The sequence below is a fragment of the Mytilus edulis genome, chromosome 10 (assembly GCF_963676685.1).
Source record: "Mytilus edulis chromosome 10, xbMytEdul2.2, whole genome shotgun sequence".
NCBI classification, from domain to species: domain Eukaryota; kingdom Metazoa; phylum Mollusca; class Bivalvia; order Mytilida; family Mytilidae; genus Mytilus; species Mytilus edulis.
This window is the reverse complement of record NC_092353.1, coordinates 762896-780131: the sequence shown is the minus strand read 5'-3', so window position 1 is coordinate 780131 and position 17236 is coordinate 762896. Positions and strand designations below refer to the sequence as shown.

At 31.7% G+C, this 17236-nt stretch overlaps 2 protein-coding genes and 1 long non-coding RNA gene across 3 annotated transcripts; 1 reads left to right on the top strand and 2 right to left on the bottom strand.

Annotated features, from left to right (window-relative positions):
• Window positions 1–1633: 1633 nt before the first annotated feature.
• Window positions 1634–5923, bottom strand: LOC139493087 (uncharacterized). Its single transcript, XR_011656902.1, has 5 exons — window positions 5785–5923; window positions 4667–4802; window positions 4179–4318; window positions 3171–3260; window positions 1634–1802 (listed from the first exon to the last, which is right to left on the bottom strand). It is a non-coding gene; the product is annotated as an uncharacterized lncRNA (long non-coding RNA).
• A 672-nt stretch (window positions 5924–6595) lies between these two features.
• LOC139492136 (uncharacterized) lies at window positions 6596–9794 on the bottom strand. The gene is made up of 5 exons (XM_071280276.1): window positions 9774–9794; window positions 9400–9563; window positions 8398–8635; window positions 7273–7380; window positions 6596–6799 (listed from the first exon to the last, which is right to left on the bottom strand). Exons 1-5 carry the CDS (start codon window positions 9792–9794, stop codon window positions 6596–6598), a joined length of 735 nt encoding a protein of 244 aa, XP_071136377.1.
• Window positions 9795–10778: 984 nt separating this feature from the next.
• LOC139492135 (uncharacterized) lies at window positions 10779–11921 on the top strand. The gene has a single exon (XM_071280275.1). It carries the CDS (start codon window positions 10779–10781, stop codon window positions 11919–11921), a length of 1143 nt encoding a protein of 380 aa, XP_071136376.1.
• The last annotated feature ends 5315 nt before the right edge of the window (window positions 11922–17236 follow it).

Sequence of the window (17236 nt, the reverse complement as noted above, 5' to 3'; positions counted from 1 at the left end):
ATCATTTCATTCTAAAAAAATTTAGGGTTACACAGAACCAACAAAAATCGGAAAAAGATTATTAAAAATTTCCTCTAGATACTAACTTTTGATTGTAAGAAGCTTCTATCTAATTTTGGTAAAAATCCAAGATGGTTAATGAAACTTTTAAATGTTTTAAGAACTTCAACTGCAGACTGTCTTTGTTTTAAAAAAAAAACTGCATGTAATGGTACCTTAGCTCATTTATAAGTAAAATACAGAAAACAGAAAATAAATATTTATAAATTTCTTTCTACATACTAGCTCTTGATCATAAACAAGCTTCTGTCCAAGTTTGGTACAAATCCAGGAAAGTTTAAAAAGATAAGAGTGAATATTTGTGGACGAGGCTGCTGCCACCAACTGGATGTAGGATCACTGTCTCGCTTTTGTAAAAAAAATTGCATGCTCGACAAAAATGAGGATTATTAGATTTCATTTTCTTGTCTAATTCCATTTTGTTTTATGATATGTGTTATATATCTGTTAATTCAGAAATTTGGGCAGCATTTATTATTTTGATTGCTGGTCAATCAACACAAATGACAGATTTATTGTTGTGATTTTAAGAAATACTGAACACATATAATGCTAAAAGTTTTATTTTTGTGTTAGTGTTAAATTCACCCACAGCTTACCTAGTTTCCAATGATTTTGAACTTTATATTTTGTAATTTTGACCTTGAGATGTTTTTCTTATTGTGTTGTATTGTCAAATTGCTGCCATATTGAAACATAAACAATGCCTGGTTTAATTTATACTGAGCATATAAAAAAGCTACATATAAATAACACTGATCAGAGGGTCTGAGAATAATGGGGTGCTTAAATACAAAAACAAATGAGAAAAATGGTCTAAGTAACAAAGAATGAAGACCCCAATCTCGACCCTGATGTACAGAATTAAATCATTACAAAATAATAAACAAACAGTCCAATACATTATCAACTGTTACCCTGACAACAGTTCAAAAAGGATTTCTACAAAAAAAATCATGAGACAACTTTTCAATAAATGCTACAAATTGTTCTATTTACCAAAATTACAATTAATGATACTAAAAAGTTCTATTTACCAAAATTACAATTAAGATAACAAATAGTTATATTTACCAAAATTACAATTAAGATAACAAATTGTTCTATATACCAAAATTACAATTAATGATACCAAATCGTTCTATTTACCAAAATTACATTGATGTTTTATGTAAATACTTAAAACATTTAAATATCAGTCAAAAATATATTACTGTAATGAAGTACAGATTTCATTTTTAATGATATCTGGGATGATAGCATGTGCTGCATTTTAATTTCAACTGTCAAGAAAAGACATGATATTTGGTGGTCAGTTTGCATATTATAAACTTCTAATCAGTAACTTGAGAAATGGCACCGGTCAAATTAATGGCACTAATAACTGTTCAGACTGGGGACATTATACTACATGTTCACATATTTCCAGGTCTTGTTGGAAGTTACACTTTAGTTCTTAATTTCATCTGTCTTTCATTTTTTTAGGTCTTAATTTCATCTGTCTTTCATTTTTTTAGGTCTTAATTTCATCTGTCTTTCATTTCTTTAGTTCTTAATTTCATCTGTCTTTCATTTCTTTAGGTCTTAATTTCATCTGTCTTTCATTTCTTTAGGTCTTAATTTCATCTGTCTTTCATTTCTTTAGTTTTTAATTTCATCTGTCTTTCATTTCTTTAGTTGTATTTCCAGTTCTTCAGTTGATTCTGTAATTCTTCACAACCAATCCTGTTTCTTACATCAAACTACAAAGTTAATAAAGAATCATACTCCATTGTATATTACTCTGGGGGGATGTTGTATGTTAGTAACTTAAAAAGTTGAGAATCATGTTGAAGGCTTGTATGTTTTCTTTAGGTCATTGCTTGTTTAATATATTGTGCTCTCTATTATATACGAACTTTACAGTGACCTATAGCTGTTAATTTCTGTGTCAATTGGTCTCTTGTGGAGAGTTGTCATATTGGCAATCATACCATATATTCTCATTTTATATTGCTTTATAGAATCTTGCTATTTATGATAATCTTTGTACTTTTTACACAATTTGTAACTTGTTTAAGTTCCTGTTTTACTAAATGTTATTATAAACAGACTATAAAACTTCAATTTCTATATTCTACCTTCAGTAGATAACCATGATAATGAAAAGTGTATTGACAAAAACAAAATGCAAGTACATAGTCTACTGTTATGGTTCAATAGCTTTAATAGGTAACAAGATACTATAATACTGGACCTACTGAGAGCATATCACTTGAAAGCTCAATTTTATCAGATAGTTTCAAAATAAATATAAACATGATAAAAATTCTGGCCATGTATGCTGTGATTGTCTTAAAACATCATAAATCAATACTAAATATAACCATTCCAACAACTATAGATAAAGGCTTACCTCAAAACATCTAGTTAATACAGAATGGAAAATACAACTATAGATAAAGGCTCACCTCAAAACATCTAGTTAATATAGAATGGAAAATACAACTATAGATAAAGGCTCACCTCAAAACATCTAGTTAATACAGAATGGAAAATACAACTATAGATAAAGGCTTACCTCAAAACATCTAGTTAATATAGAATGGAAAATACAACTATAGATAAAGGCTTACCTCAAAACATCTAGTTAATACAGAATGGAAAATACAACTATAGATAAAGGCTTACCTCAAAACATCTAGTTAATACAGAATGGAAAATACAACTATAGATAAAGGCTTACCTCAAAACATCTAGTTAATACAGAATGGAAAATACAACTATAGATAAAGGCTTACCTCAAAACATCTAGTTAATACAGAATGGAAAATACAACTATAGATAAAGGCTTACCTCAAAACATCTAGTTAATATAGAATGGAAAATACAACTATAGATAAAGGTTTACCTCAAAACATCTAGTTAATACAGAATGGAAAATACAACTATAGATAAAGGCTTACCTCAAAACATCTAGTTAATATAGAATGGAAAATACAACTATAGATAAAGGCTTACCTCAAATCATCTAGTTAATACAGAATGGAAAATACAACTATAGATAAAGGCTTACCTCAAAACATCGAGTTAATACAGAATGGAAAATACAACTATAGATAAAGGCTTACCTCAAAACATCTAGTTAATACAGAATGGAAAATTCCTGGCATTATGTGTTTATGAATGTACTGTTGTGGACTAATATCTTTAGTTTTTATCTGCAAATGTTATAGTTACAATGATGAGATTAATGAGCGGGTAGATATAACTACTGTGTTAGTACCTGATTAAGACACACCTCTAAAGTAGACATTTTAACATTGTATCACAATAAATGTAATATTGTGATATTGAAATATTGTACATGTATAATGTATAAAAGTTTGATGAATATTCAAGATTACAAGATTATTTATTTTTCATTTTACTGTTTACAAATTCCTTATTTTCTGCAAGTTTTTCAGCTGCTATGATTCACTTCTGTCTGATATTTTATGTCATTAGCAGATATCAACTGGATCCAAACTTTAGTTACAGTTTCTTCCACTTGTGAAAGTTATTCAAATCTGTTAATGTAGTACGTTTATCATTTTTCAAGATGGGTGATTTTTATTTTCGAGTCGTTTGGTTTGTCTGTGTCTCTCTGACATATTCACAGCATCCAGTCATCCTTTAGACATGTGATTTGTCTGTGTCTCTCTGACATATTCACAGCATCCAGTCATCATTTAGACATGTGATTTGTCTGTGTCTCTCTTACAGATTCAAAGCAGCACAACATACAATATATGATTTGATTAGAGAATTTCTGATGGCATCTAGGACTTTAACTTCTGATGGTAGCACCATAGGAATACCTGACCTCTATCAGTCACACTCCATTGTTTCAATGACAATAGAGGACTAATGACTCTCAGACATTTTACTATCTTTTGACTCTTTCCTTTATACTAAATCTATCCCCTCATCATTTTTTCCCTGCTTACCCAACAATCTCTATGGTAACTTACCTATTCTATCCACTAAGTTCCCATTATAGCACAACTGTTTTTCTATCAACATTCCTAATGTCATACATTTTTTTGTACATCTAAGCCCCAACAATTTTGTACCCTGATGTTTCTACGGTTAAGTACCTTTTCTATAAGTTTAGTTTTCTGGTAATGTCTTTCGTTATACCACAATGTTTTCCTATTAACATTTCTAATGTCATACAACCTAATCCCCAACAGTCTGTGGCTCCAGTTAACTTTAAGCTGTCATCTCCATTCATTATCTATCCAAAAAAAAAGCAGGACTGAATTTTCGGCTCTCCCTTGACACAATTTGTGAGTATTGTCTTGAGGAAATGATGAGAGAGCCATATCACTTGTGCATAAAAGACACCTTTGTAGATTTCGAAAAAGAGCAGGCTAATGCCACTACATGGCAGCACTTGCACCCACAAAGTGGAAAGGGTTTAATAAAGTTGCAATTACTTGTTTCCCAATCCACTATAAATATGTTTGAACTAATTAAACAGGTCATTTCATTATTTATTTTTTACCTCACGAAAATACGCTTAAATAAACATGCTATTTCTTCAATGTTTTATGCTGATGAAACAAAACAATAATAGACTAACCTCTGGGGGTGTAAGACATGGCGCAAAGACTGCTTGATATATCCAACATCAAAGTCTGTATTACTAGGTACAGAGAGAGACAAGTTTGATATCAGGATATGCTTTCTGATGGGGTCAAGGAACAACATATTGGAAGCTGAAAAAAACAAAGGTTTTAGAAATACAAAAGTCATCATGTATTAAAACAGCTTGAAAAGCATTGGAATAACTGTTCTCAACTAATTTTAAACACAACAGGAGCCCCATGTGGAGCAGGATCAACTCACCCTTCCAGTGCACTTGTGATCACCCCAGATTTTAATTGGTTTCTTGTTACTCAGTGATTAATTTTTATGTTATGTTTTCTGTATTGTTGTTTGTCTTCTTCTTTTTTTGTCTTTTGTCATGGTGTATTTTTGGATGATAAGTTTGAATGTCCCTTTGGCGTATTTTGCCTCTCAATAAGATAAATAACAGCATCCAGTACAGCGTGTCTGGCGTACTAAATTATAATCCTGGTACCTTTGATAACTATTAACATCACTGGGTAGATGCCACTGCTGGTGGACGTTTCCTCCCCATGGGTATCACCATCCTAGTAGTCAACACTTCGGTGTTGACATGAATATCAACAACGTGGTCATTTTTATAAATTTCCTGTTTACAAAAATTGAATATTTCGAAAGACTAAGGATTTTCTATTCCCAGGCATAGGTTACCTTAGCCGTAATTGACGCAACTTTTTGGAATTTTGGATCCTCAATGCTCTTCAAACTTTGTAATTGTTTGGCTTTTTAAATATTTTGATATGAACGTCACTGATGAGTCGTATGTAGAAGAAATGCTGGTCTGGCGTACTAAATTATAATCCTGGTACCTTTGATAACTTGTGACCTACATATAACTTACTAGTCCAATACAGATAGATAATTGCACATTTATCATGAAGATAAATAACAGCATCTAGTATTTGTAGAAGGTAATCTTGTACAATTACAGTCACTGCGACCTACATATAACTTACTAGTCCAATACAGATAGATAATTGCACATTTATCATGTAGATAAATAACAGCATCTAGTATTTGTAGAAGGTATTCTTGTACAATTACAGTCACTGCGACCTACATATAACTTACTAGTCCAATATAAATAGATAATTCCACATTTATCATGTAGATAAATAACAGCATCTAGCATTTGTAGAAGGTATTCTTGTACTATTACAGGGTTTAATAACATTCTGCTCTGCAGTAAATCTTCTAATGTCCCTCCTGTAATGAAAACACAGTAAAAGTTACCATCAGGACTTGCTTTACTGGTACTTAATCTTTTATCTTAATTACAAACATTCATTAACATTTTTTTTTTCAGTGTAATACATAACTTTATCGGCAATTTGTTGACTTTTCCTTTAATCTCACTGCTTAAAATATTTGTTAAGATAATAAACAGGAATTGATACTCAACAATATTAGGCAATAACATATGTTCTTGTCCATCCACAATAATTAATTATACACATTCATAAAACTGTTTATATACAATTATCACATCATTTTGGATGAGTAAAATAGTTTCACTAATTTGTTTTATTTCATATTCTCTTTCCATCCAACCCAAAAAAGCCCAACCTTTTTTAAGACAAATTGCTGATGGAATAATCACATTTTATTTTTTGATACTGACTTCATCAGCTTGAATATCAGCTTACCCTAGAGCGCACGCTTGATATTTCTTGCTGATAATGCTATCATTCTATATGTATCAACAACTTGTTTCCATTTGTTTGAAATTATCCAATTATAAATTTACTTCCTCACGCCTTTAATGATGACCCAAATATAATTAAGTTAAAACGCAATCAAATTTTGAACGAAAATTGGAGAATAGAACATGAAAAAATACTTAGTTCTAAAGAATGTGGTCGATATATTGCCAAACTAAAACTTAATGTATATATGTCCTTCCTAACTGTACACTGAATGTGACAATATGTTGCCTACATCTAAAAAATGTGGTACAGATATGAATTTCCTCTATATCATTGTAGACAGCTGCCCATATATGATCTACAATGTGTTTATGTTGTCTGTTGAACAATTTCTTATATACTGTATTGTCAATGTCAAAATCATAGTTCTGGAATTTTACCTACAAAATATGTTCAAATTTTTTATGTTTTGATTCAATCATTTTATGAAAATCATTCTACCTGTTGATTGAAAAGACTGTAAAATTTTATCTGTTAGTTTAGGGGAGATAGGACCTCTATCGGGACTCCGGGATCGGGTGTTTTTAAGCTTGGGATTTTGGGATTGACACTTTCGGGATCTGGAGATTCTTTTTTTGGAATTTCGGGAACTCTGGATTCCGTATTTTTAAGCCCTGGATTTAAGTATTTCATGTTTTTAAGCCTGGGATTTCGGGATCAGGACCCTTCCTATCCCCCCTCTTAGTTTGGGCAGAGGAATAACAAATTATAGTATGAACAGAAAAGTTTTAAAAATCAATCTATATTATATGGCAAATACATCTGAGGATGTATTAGCTGCATGCTTGTTATTTTCTAGCTAAAATATCCATTTTTATGAACAATTTTAATTCAGATCATTTTATTTAATAACCTTTTTAATAACTGTTAAATCATCCATCATGTACACGTTGCCAAAGTCACCAAAGGTTTTCATGGTTTCACCATATTTAGCATGATCTCTTCTGTAGTGTTCATCTAACTGTAAAACCATAGAAAGAAAAGTTTTAACTTACTATTTAGTAGGAATTTGGGGCCTCAGTGTCTGAGTCATCCTATTAGTCAAACTATTATATCACTAGACGGTCAATACTGACAGTTCTGAGTTGGAATCCCACATAAGGCAGGTGGTTGACTAAGATTGTCAGTCATACTAAAGTTCAGTGGTTATCTTCATGCACTCTGGCTTCTTCCACCAATAAAAACTGACAACCACAAAATAACACAATAGTGTTAAAACACCAATCAATCAATACTAGGTATTGGTTTGTTCATTGTTGAAGGAAGTATTAGACTTATTGTTGCTTAAATCGGCAACATCATCAAAGGTTTCTAATGTATTCCAATTCCATGGATTTTAGGCATTCCAGATTTTTTGCCCCTTTAATAATATTGGTAGTACATTGTGTTTGTGGTTAGTTTAAACTTATTTTATTGTTCCAAAAAAGAACAATGGATTAGTGTCATTTTGGTCATTTGTTGATAGTTGTCTCATTGGCAATCATACAACATCTTCTTTTTTATATATAGACACAAGTTTTTCAACTTAATAACGTCTTCTCTACTCTCTTGAGTATTTGTAGTTATTACAATGAATTGGGAATGTGTCCATGGGACACAGATGATGCCCTGAAATATCTTATAAAGTTATAAAGTGACATAACAGAAGCCCAAATTTATACTTAGATTTGTTTTTTGTGGTAATAAGCATTGAATATTAGTTTTATAACATTTGGTTGAGGCAAACTAAAGTAAGAGAACAAAACACCAATGTGGGGACTTACATACTGACAGACGGAAAGGTCAAAAACATTATACCTGACATACTTAATATAAAATTGAGTATAATGATACCAGCTGTGCATGATAAAAAAAATACCTTGTAAAACTTATGAGGTTGACGATTTGGAGAAAATACAGTAGCTGACATTACAGGGGTATCATATTATCTCTTCAGAGCTCTGTACACAAACTCTCTTCTGTTTAAGATACAACTTACCTTGTAGAACTTATGAGGTTTTAGATTTGGAGGAAATGCAGTAGCTGACATTACTGGGGTATCATAATGTCTCTTCAGAGCTCTGTATACAAACTCTCCTCTGTATAAGATACAACTTACCTTGTAGAACTTATGAGGTTTTAGATTTGGAGGAAATGCAGTAGCTGACATGACAGGGGTATCATAATATCTCTTCAGAGCTCTGTATACAAACTCTCCTCTTGGCTGGTCAGAAAACCTTCAAAAAAAATATATTTCAATCATATGGCTCTAACATGATCAAAACTGACTTTACAACCAAATTTCTCATTTGAAGGGACCTAGAACCTTTGATTACATTCAAAAATTTTTTATATGCATAAGAAAGGTGTGATGACCTGAGGCAATTTTCAATTGTTACCTAAAGGAGTACCCTCCTGGAGCCCTAATCATTCTTTCGCCAACAAAGTTTAAATTGGCAGAGTCAGAAAATATAAGCTCCTGGTCATTAAAATGTTCAGAAAAACCCTTTAATGAAATATATCTTAATCACAAATAAGAAAGAAATCTTACAATCAAAATTTGTATTATTGAGACACTGCAGATAAGATGCAGCTATTGATAAGTTAATGTAGAGCTCAGTTCATCTTTTACCAGGGTATTGTTGCCATAAAACCATACTTTCTGTGGATTCTTTATTTTCCCTTATGTGGGTTAATGGTTTTCTTAATTATAGCCAACACAAATCTAGATGCCTTTATTCTCTATTCTTTGAGTCTTTTTCCAGTATCCAGTATACTGTTAACCCCATCAACAGAATCTTCACAAATAATCTTTTTAAACTTCTAAAATTGATTGTAAATACTGAGATGTTTATGACTTGAGAATATTTTTTCTGATGAAATTTTTCATGAAATGAGTCAGACCGTTATAGAAATTGACTTAGCAGGGTGATACTTACTTTTAATATATAATGGCTGATATTTTAAGTTACCATATGTTGCTGTTACCATGGATACTTACTCAGCAAACAGAAAGTAACACCATTTCACTGCACCCTTGAGCTCATCACATGGTGCTGTTGAATGTTTACCCAGACTATAACATAAATCATTCACATCAGGGCAGCATCCATATGACCATTGTCCATTCAGAGTATGATTCAGACCTATAAAACCTTCTCTTACCTGAAAAGAATAATCACATGAGACAGGTTTGCAGTTACCTGGTTTTTGTAAACACAGAGTTATTTCACTTTCTAGAACATAGTAAAGCATGTAAAGTTTACTGAGTTTCAGATAGCAGTATATCACAATGTAAATGTAACTATACTCAACACCAAATGAAACACACCATCTCTCTTAAAGTCTTTGAAGTAAAATATACTTTTCAAATACCTTTTTCAACCATGCAACCATGCATGTATGTTTGGCAAATGTTTGGTGTGAGCCAAGGCTTTGTGTTGAAGGCTGTACCTAGACCTATAACTGTTTACTTTTATAAATTGTTACTTGGATGGAGAGTTGTCTCATTGGCACTCATACCATATTTCAAAGAGAGAAATATATTCAATGCATGACCTAACAACACTTTAATTTGTGAATGCGCGTAGTGCACAAGTTAATTATCAGTGTTGTTTGGTCACCAGTTGAATATTCTTTCAATCTAAACTCTTTGATTAGTTATTCAAAATGAACACGGAATTTAGTGATTAGTTTGTCAATAAAAAATCTCCAATTATGAGACCGAAACTCCAGCTAAAAAAATTCAATTCTCCAGTTATGACTTAACAACTCTGTCACATGTATGTCTCTAAATCATTAAAAGGCTTCTGTCAAAGTTTTGTAAAACTCTCTGAAGATTGAAAAAATAATTAATGTGTAACAAATTTTAAATCCAGACTGAATATTTTTGTTTACTGTACATGTTGAAAAAAAATTAAGTCCAAATCAGTAAAGTACGGAAAAATGAAAATAAATATATTTAAAAATTTGGCTCTGGAAACAGTATTATTGTCATATACAAGCTACTGTCTAAATTTCCTTGACGGTTTGACAAAATTATTGAGGACTGAAAAATTTTCACCACAGAATCACAGACTGAAATTATGGTCTTAGTTTTAAAGGAGAATCATCTAATATGCCCTCCAGTAATTTTTTAACTACATAAAAACCATGACTAAACTAAATTCATGATCTATAATTATTGTAGGTAACCGGTCGATATAAAAACATAAGAAAACTTGTTAAAGGTAAACAGTTAAATTCCATCTTTGATAAGTTTTTTGGATGTAGTGGATTTACTGTAATATAATCAATAATCTTCTTATCTCATATATGTTGTAAGTTATTATTGAATAACAGTTTAGAAAAGAGAACTGTGTGATTTATTTTTTTCTAAATATGGCAATGTCCCTACCACAAGGACAAATTCCTGTACAATGTCAGTTATGTGAAGGAGACCCTAAAGTAAAATGGAAGTGTCTCGACTGTGACTTATTGATGTGTAGTAAATGTAAGGATAAAATACATTCTAAATTCAAGTCAGAAAAGAACCATAGAATCATAGATATAAAGGATGTAGGTCAACAAAGCAACATGATCAAGGGTGTCGACCAACAGGAAAAAGAAATATCTGGTCACCAACAAGCAGGAAAACCCAGTTCTCCAACTAATGTTGAACTAATAAACATTAAAGAATACAAGACCAAAATGGTAAACATCAGGTTTTTGGCAGTATCCCTAGATGGTTCATTATGGATTGGTGATGGAGATGAGGATGAAATTTTCCATCTCTTTAAATCATATACAGCACTACAGAATGTTAAACTTGTAGGGGATAAGGTGAAGGTCATATCCAGATTGAACATTGAGGTATTTGATATAGCTGTTAGTCCTACAAATGATATCCTACTGGCTACAGGGGGGCGAAGACTGAAGCAGATTAAGACTGGATCTAATAAAGTGACTGATTCTATATACTGTGAAGATATACACGATCTATCCGGTCTCTGTAGTGTTCATGTGACCAAAGATGGACGAGTGATAGTAGGTGGAGATAATGTGGTTGTTGTTATGGATACAGATGGTAAACATCTAACAAGGTATGAAGAGGATGAAAACAATCAACAAATATTTGATGCAACTATATGGTCTATAACCAGTACCCTGAACGGTAATATTTTTGTGGCCCAGCCATATTCTAATCTTAAAGTAGTTGTGTTAGGTAAAAGAGATGTCATCAATAATTACACTGGACATCCTTCCATCAACAGACAAAGAAGGTTCACTCCTTTGTCAGTTATAACCACACCAATGGACCATGTTATTGTAGCTGACTATAACTATCATACGTTACATATACTGGACAACACTGGTCATCTACTGACCACCTACAATACCAAAGACAGAGGTATAGCATATCCGAGATCCCTGGTCATTACAATGGAAGGACCTTTTTCAGTGTTATATATAGGATGTGATATGACATTTATAAAAAGTTCTGACACGGGAAAGCTGTATAAAATGAACATTATAGGATGTTAAACTTGTGCTGTCAAAACAATTTAGAAATTCTGTAATTATAAATCAAACAAAACAAGATAATCATGAAATACAAATTCTAATCTTGATATAAAAGGTAAAATGTTAACTGTATATAAATGTAAAACATTACATGGATATATAAATATATAGATATATGTGTGTATGCTATCATTAAATATTTGTTAAATGCTGTAAAAAGTATTATACTTTCATTTTTTCATTATTATACAATATATATGACACTTCCAAAGTACACTGTGTTTAAAAAAAAAAGGAAAGATGAAAGATCTTATTAATTTTAATCAGGATACAACTGATACAAAACTAAATGTCAAAATGAGATAATTTTAAAGTGTGGGGTTTTATTGCCAAAGTGATAAGAGAGAGACGAAGGCAACAAAAAGGACATCCGCACTCATAAGTCCAAAAATATAGAACTAACAACATAAAAAATTGATGAGATCTCAGGTACTCTAGAAAGGGTATGCAGATTCTGCTCCACATGTGGCACCTATCTTGTTATTATGTATGTAAGTTGGAACTAGCACAGGTGCAAACAGGAGGCTTAGACTTGAAGTCATCAATATTGAGATCCTGTAAAACATATTTGTAAATGAAATTTTTAATTGGAAAGGGTTTGGCATAGGTATAAGAAATAAAAGGTATACTGATCTTTAAGATAGAGCGGTATTTTCGATTGAGCTGATTAATGATGAATGATATAGCCCAAGTCAATGGCATCAAGGCCTTTGATGGAGAACAAAAGGATCTTTTGTCCTTTTAATCTTTTTCTATGGCAAGGAGTAGTGTTGAAAATGTTCATCATTCACCGAGCTGCAGGAAGGACTAGATTGAATATCGAAACCATCAATTTTGTCATTGCAACCATATGGTGTTGCAGTTTCCAATAGCCAAATCCAGAAGTTTTCTTTACAAAAAACGTAGATGCAAACAACTTAACTTTAAAAAAATCGCTTAAGGAGGCTCGAGGGTATAAAAATTTCAGAAAAAAAATAAACATTTATTTTTCGTTACAAATTTTATTCATTACTTTAAAAATATATATAGTTATCAAAGGTACCAGGATTATAATTTTGTAAGCCAGAAGCACGGTTGGTCTACATAAGACTCATCAGTGACGCTCAAATCAAAATATTTATAAAGCCAAACAAGTACAAAGTTGAAAAGCATTGAGGATAAAAAAAATATCAAAAGTTGTGCCAAATCCGTCTAAGGTAATCTATGCCAGGGATAAGAAAATACTTAATTTTTCGAAAAAAGGCAAAGTTTTGTTAACAGGAAAATTTATAAAAATGACCACAATATTGATATTCATGACACCGAAGTTGTTACTGTATCATATGGTACAAAAATCATTCAAAAAAATCATTTGTGTTGGCCCCTGATGACTTTAAAAATGAAAATATCATAGAACCAGGTGCTCCGCAGGTCGCAGCTTTATATGACAGCAGAGGTCGAACCCCAAACAGTTGGGCAAGTATGGATACCACATTCAAGCTTGATAAGCTCTGAATTTGGGTTGTGATAAAAATTTTGACATAAGATGAGTTTCTGACACAAAACAAATTTCAAGATCTTACAAATCTATTATATTGTCCCTTACACTTCTTTTAAATTGTCTTAAAAGAGGGACGAAAGATACCAAAGGGAGAGTCAAACTCGTAAATCTAAAACAAACTGACAACGCCATAGCTAAAAATGAAAAAGACAAACAGAAAACAATAGTACACATGACACAACATAGAAAACTAAAGAATAAACAACACGAACCCCACCAAAACTAGGGGTGATCTCAGGTGCTCCGGAAGGGTAAGCAGATCCTGCTCCACATTCGGCACCCGTCGTGTTTCTTATGTGATTACAAATCCGGTAAATAGTCTAATTCGGTAGGTCAAATTCATGAAAGGGAAGGGGATTGTAGTTACGACGTAAGGAACATATCCGATATCATTTGTGAAACGGTTATTCTATAACGGTCAACCAACTTCCTTGTGAGCAGTAACCCTCTATCAAGAAAATCATGATAGTAAATGCAAGCACGGGAATATCGTATCAACTGGGAGATATATACCCCGTATGCAGGTGCTGCTGGAATGTTGCTACTTAGAAATGAAAAGTTCACAATTGGAAAGCTGAAATCATCTCTTTTGTCGTAAAGTTTTGTCTTCAACCGACCCTCATTGTCAATTTCTAGATGTAAGTCAAGATATGAAGCCGACTTAACTGTATCTGTAGTATCCTTTATCTCCAATTCAATGGGATAGATGCGATCCACAAAGTCACCAAATTTTGAATTGTTTAGTGTCTTAATTGTCAATTGACCAGAACAACCTAGTTTCCCCCGTTTTATGCCCCTAATTCCAAACAATTTTGAGCCATAATCCTCAAAGTCATAACTAACCATGCCTTAATGGTATGGAAACTTTTGGTATAATTTCAGATAGATTCATCCACTTAAACACAAGTTATTGTTTGAAAACTACATGCTACATACTAAATGCTTATTTTGGGCCCCCTTTTTTACCCCTAATTTCTTAACTATTTGGGACCATAACCCCAAAAGTCAATCCCAACCTTCCTTTAGTGGTATTAAACCTTCTGGTAAAAATTTATAAAGATGCATTCACTGAATCTATAGTTATTGTCCGGAAACTTCAGTGTCTTCGGACGACGCAGACGACGACATGATACCATAATGTGATGAAACAATTTTTTTGCGGTCATATAAAAAGCTCCATTTTTTTGCATTAAAATTGAAATAACTTTTTAACTCATCGGTGACCTATATTTTTTATTATAAATTCCAAATAAGCTGTGCTTAAACTAAACTATTGTAAAATTTGAGCGATTTCTGTAATTCATTTCTTTTTTTATTTCGATATTACCTCTATTTCTCCTATTAGTTCAAGAGAAAAAAGGTACGTATGCTTCTTTCAAAGACAGATTGTGAACATAATTGAACGATGACCCAATTTTTTTATTTTATTTTTCTATTGAGTATAAGATAAAGTTCATTCTTAGAAATGAGCCCCCTTAATTCAGAAAAAGTACAATAAAAGGGAGATGAAACATTCATTAAGATTGAAGTACTAGTATTACATGTTTTAGTTAATCACTTATAAATAGACAATTGTACAACATACAAACATGGCTGTATCTATTTATCATTAGTTACAAATAAATCAATAAAATTTAATCTGATGATACATGCATACATACATTACAATACAGATTGGATACAACATTTCAAGGGATTAACTTTACTAGAAGCTCTGATGAGTGCATATTCATTATGTATTATTTTCAAGAATCCTCCTTTTTTATATATGGGTTTTAAAAGAGAAGACATGTATATTGTCCTACAGTACATTTGAACCATATTAAATCATAGTTAGGAATACAATTATTTAGATTCTAAAACTATAATTCATAATCAGTCATGCTATGTACACCAGCAAACTATTGCAATGTTAACATACTATATGAAATTACTTCATACCAAATTTTTCAAAACATGTACCCTATTGCTTGTATATAACACCTGTGTCTAGTTTAAACCATATGATCATTTATCAAATCTTTAAACTAATAACAATTATCTAATCTCATGATTTGCGTTATCATGGTTATTACTGATTCTAATATGACGTTCTTCTTAAGCTTTGGGTACAAAGCCATGTTCTAATTCAAATAGAACATGGGCTGCACGTGATTGACGCCACAATTGAAATTGCAACGTCAGATGAATTTTAAACAACGCCGGAGATCAAAATAAAAAAATTATTGGTGTTGCTCGCTAGGAAATTTTAAAAAAAACATTATAAAAGTAAGTTTAAATGTTTCTGTTCTTTTTTTATTGATAAACTGCTGATTTTCTATAACGTTTTTGGTTCATGAAATCAAGATGGCGACATTCTGAGTGTCTACTGTAGGTCCGCTTTGAAGTGAAAAATTTCAAACATTCCTAATAAAATCGAAATAAATCTATCCTGCCATGTTCTATGCTCATTTTAACATGGGTAGGCATTATATTTGTACACATTTAATACCTCGCTAACGCTCGGTATTATGATATTAACAAATATAATGCCTACCCATGTTAAAATAAGCATAGAGCATGAAAGGATAGAACTATTTCTTAAATAACAGATGATTAAAGATACTGTGGATTCATTTATTTTTTTTGGTATCAATATTCGTGGATTGCTGAAAACTTGCATATTCCTTGATATTTGATTTCGTGGTTTTGACAATCTGTATACTAAGCCTATTGAAAATATGTATTTCGTTGAACATTTTCTTTCGTGGTTAACCTGTTCCCACGAAACCCACGAAATTTGGTATCCAACGAATAATAATGAATCCACAGTAGTTGGTTTGCATAATTTTGTCCTTCTCTGTTCAGTAAAATGTTAGAAAAATAAGTTCTCAAACAACGTTACTTGAAAAAAAAATACAGATGAGATACATCATTACATAGGATTTTCTTTACTACAAGCTCTGAAGAGTACACATTCATTTTGAAGCATAATCATAGAACATTGAATCCTACATACAAAAGACCTCATTTCAGTAGACCAAATATGTAGAGCCCTTGTTATACATTTACCCACATCTATATTTATTTTTATTATAAATTATCAAATGTTTACACTAATAAAAATTTGTAAGGGTTCCGCGGAACCCAGTGTCTCGCCTATTTTTGCTGTAAATTGCAGGCTCAACAATAATGAGGAAAAAAATCAATAAAAATATTCCTCTTGTTACTATTTTATGATTGTAAGAAAATCTAAGTCCATTTAAAAGTAAATTACAGAAAAAACGGATTAATCTTTTTACAAACTTTACTTCTGGATACAATCTAATATGATCATAAATAAGCTTCTGTCCAAGTTTGGTACAAACCCAGGATAGTTTAATTAAGAAAGTTATTAAAATTTTAAAAACTTTAACCACAGAGTGAATGTAATGGTTCCCCGCAGAAAAACTAAGTCCATTTAAAAGTAAAATATGGAAAAAATGGATTTATTTATTTACAAACTTTACTTCTGGATACAATCTTATGATCATAAATAAGCTTCGTCCAAGTTTGGTACAAACCCAGGATAGTTTAAGAAAGTTATTAAAATTTTAAAAACTTTAACCACAGAGTGAATGTAATGATTCCCCGCAGAAAAACTAAGTCCATTTAAAAGTAAAATATGGAAAAAATGGATTTATTTATTTACAAAATTTACTTCTGGATACTATCTTATGATAATAAACAACCTTCTGTCCAAGTTTGGTACAAACCC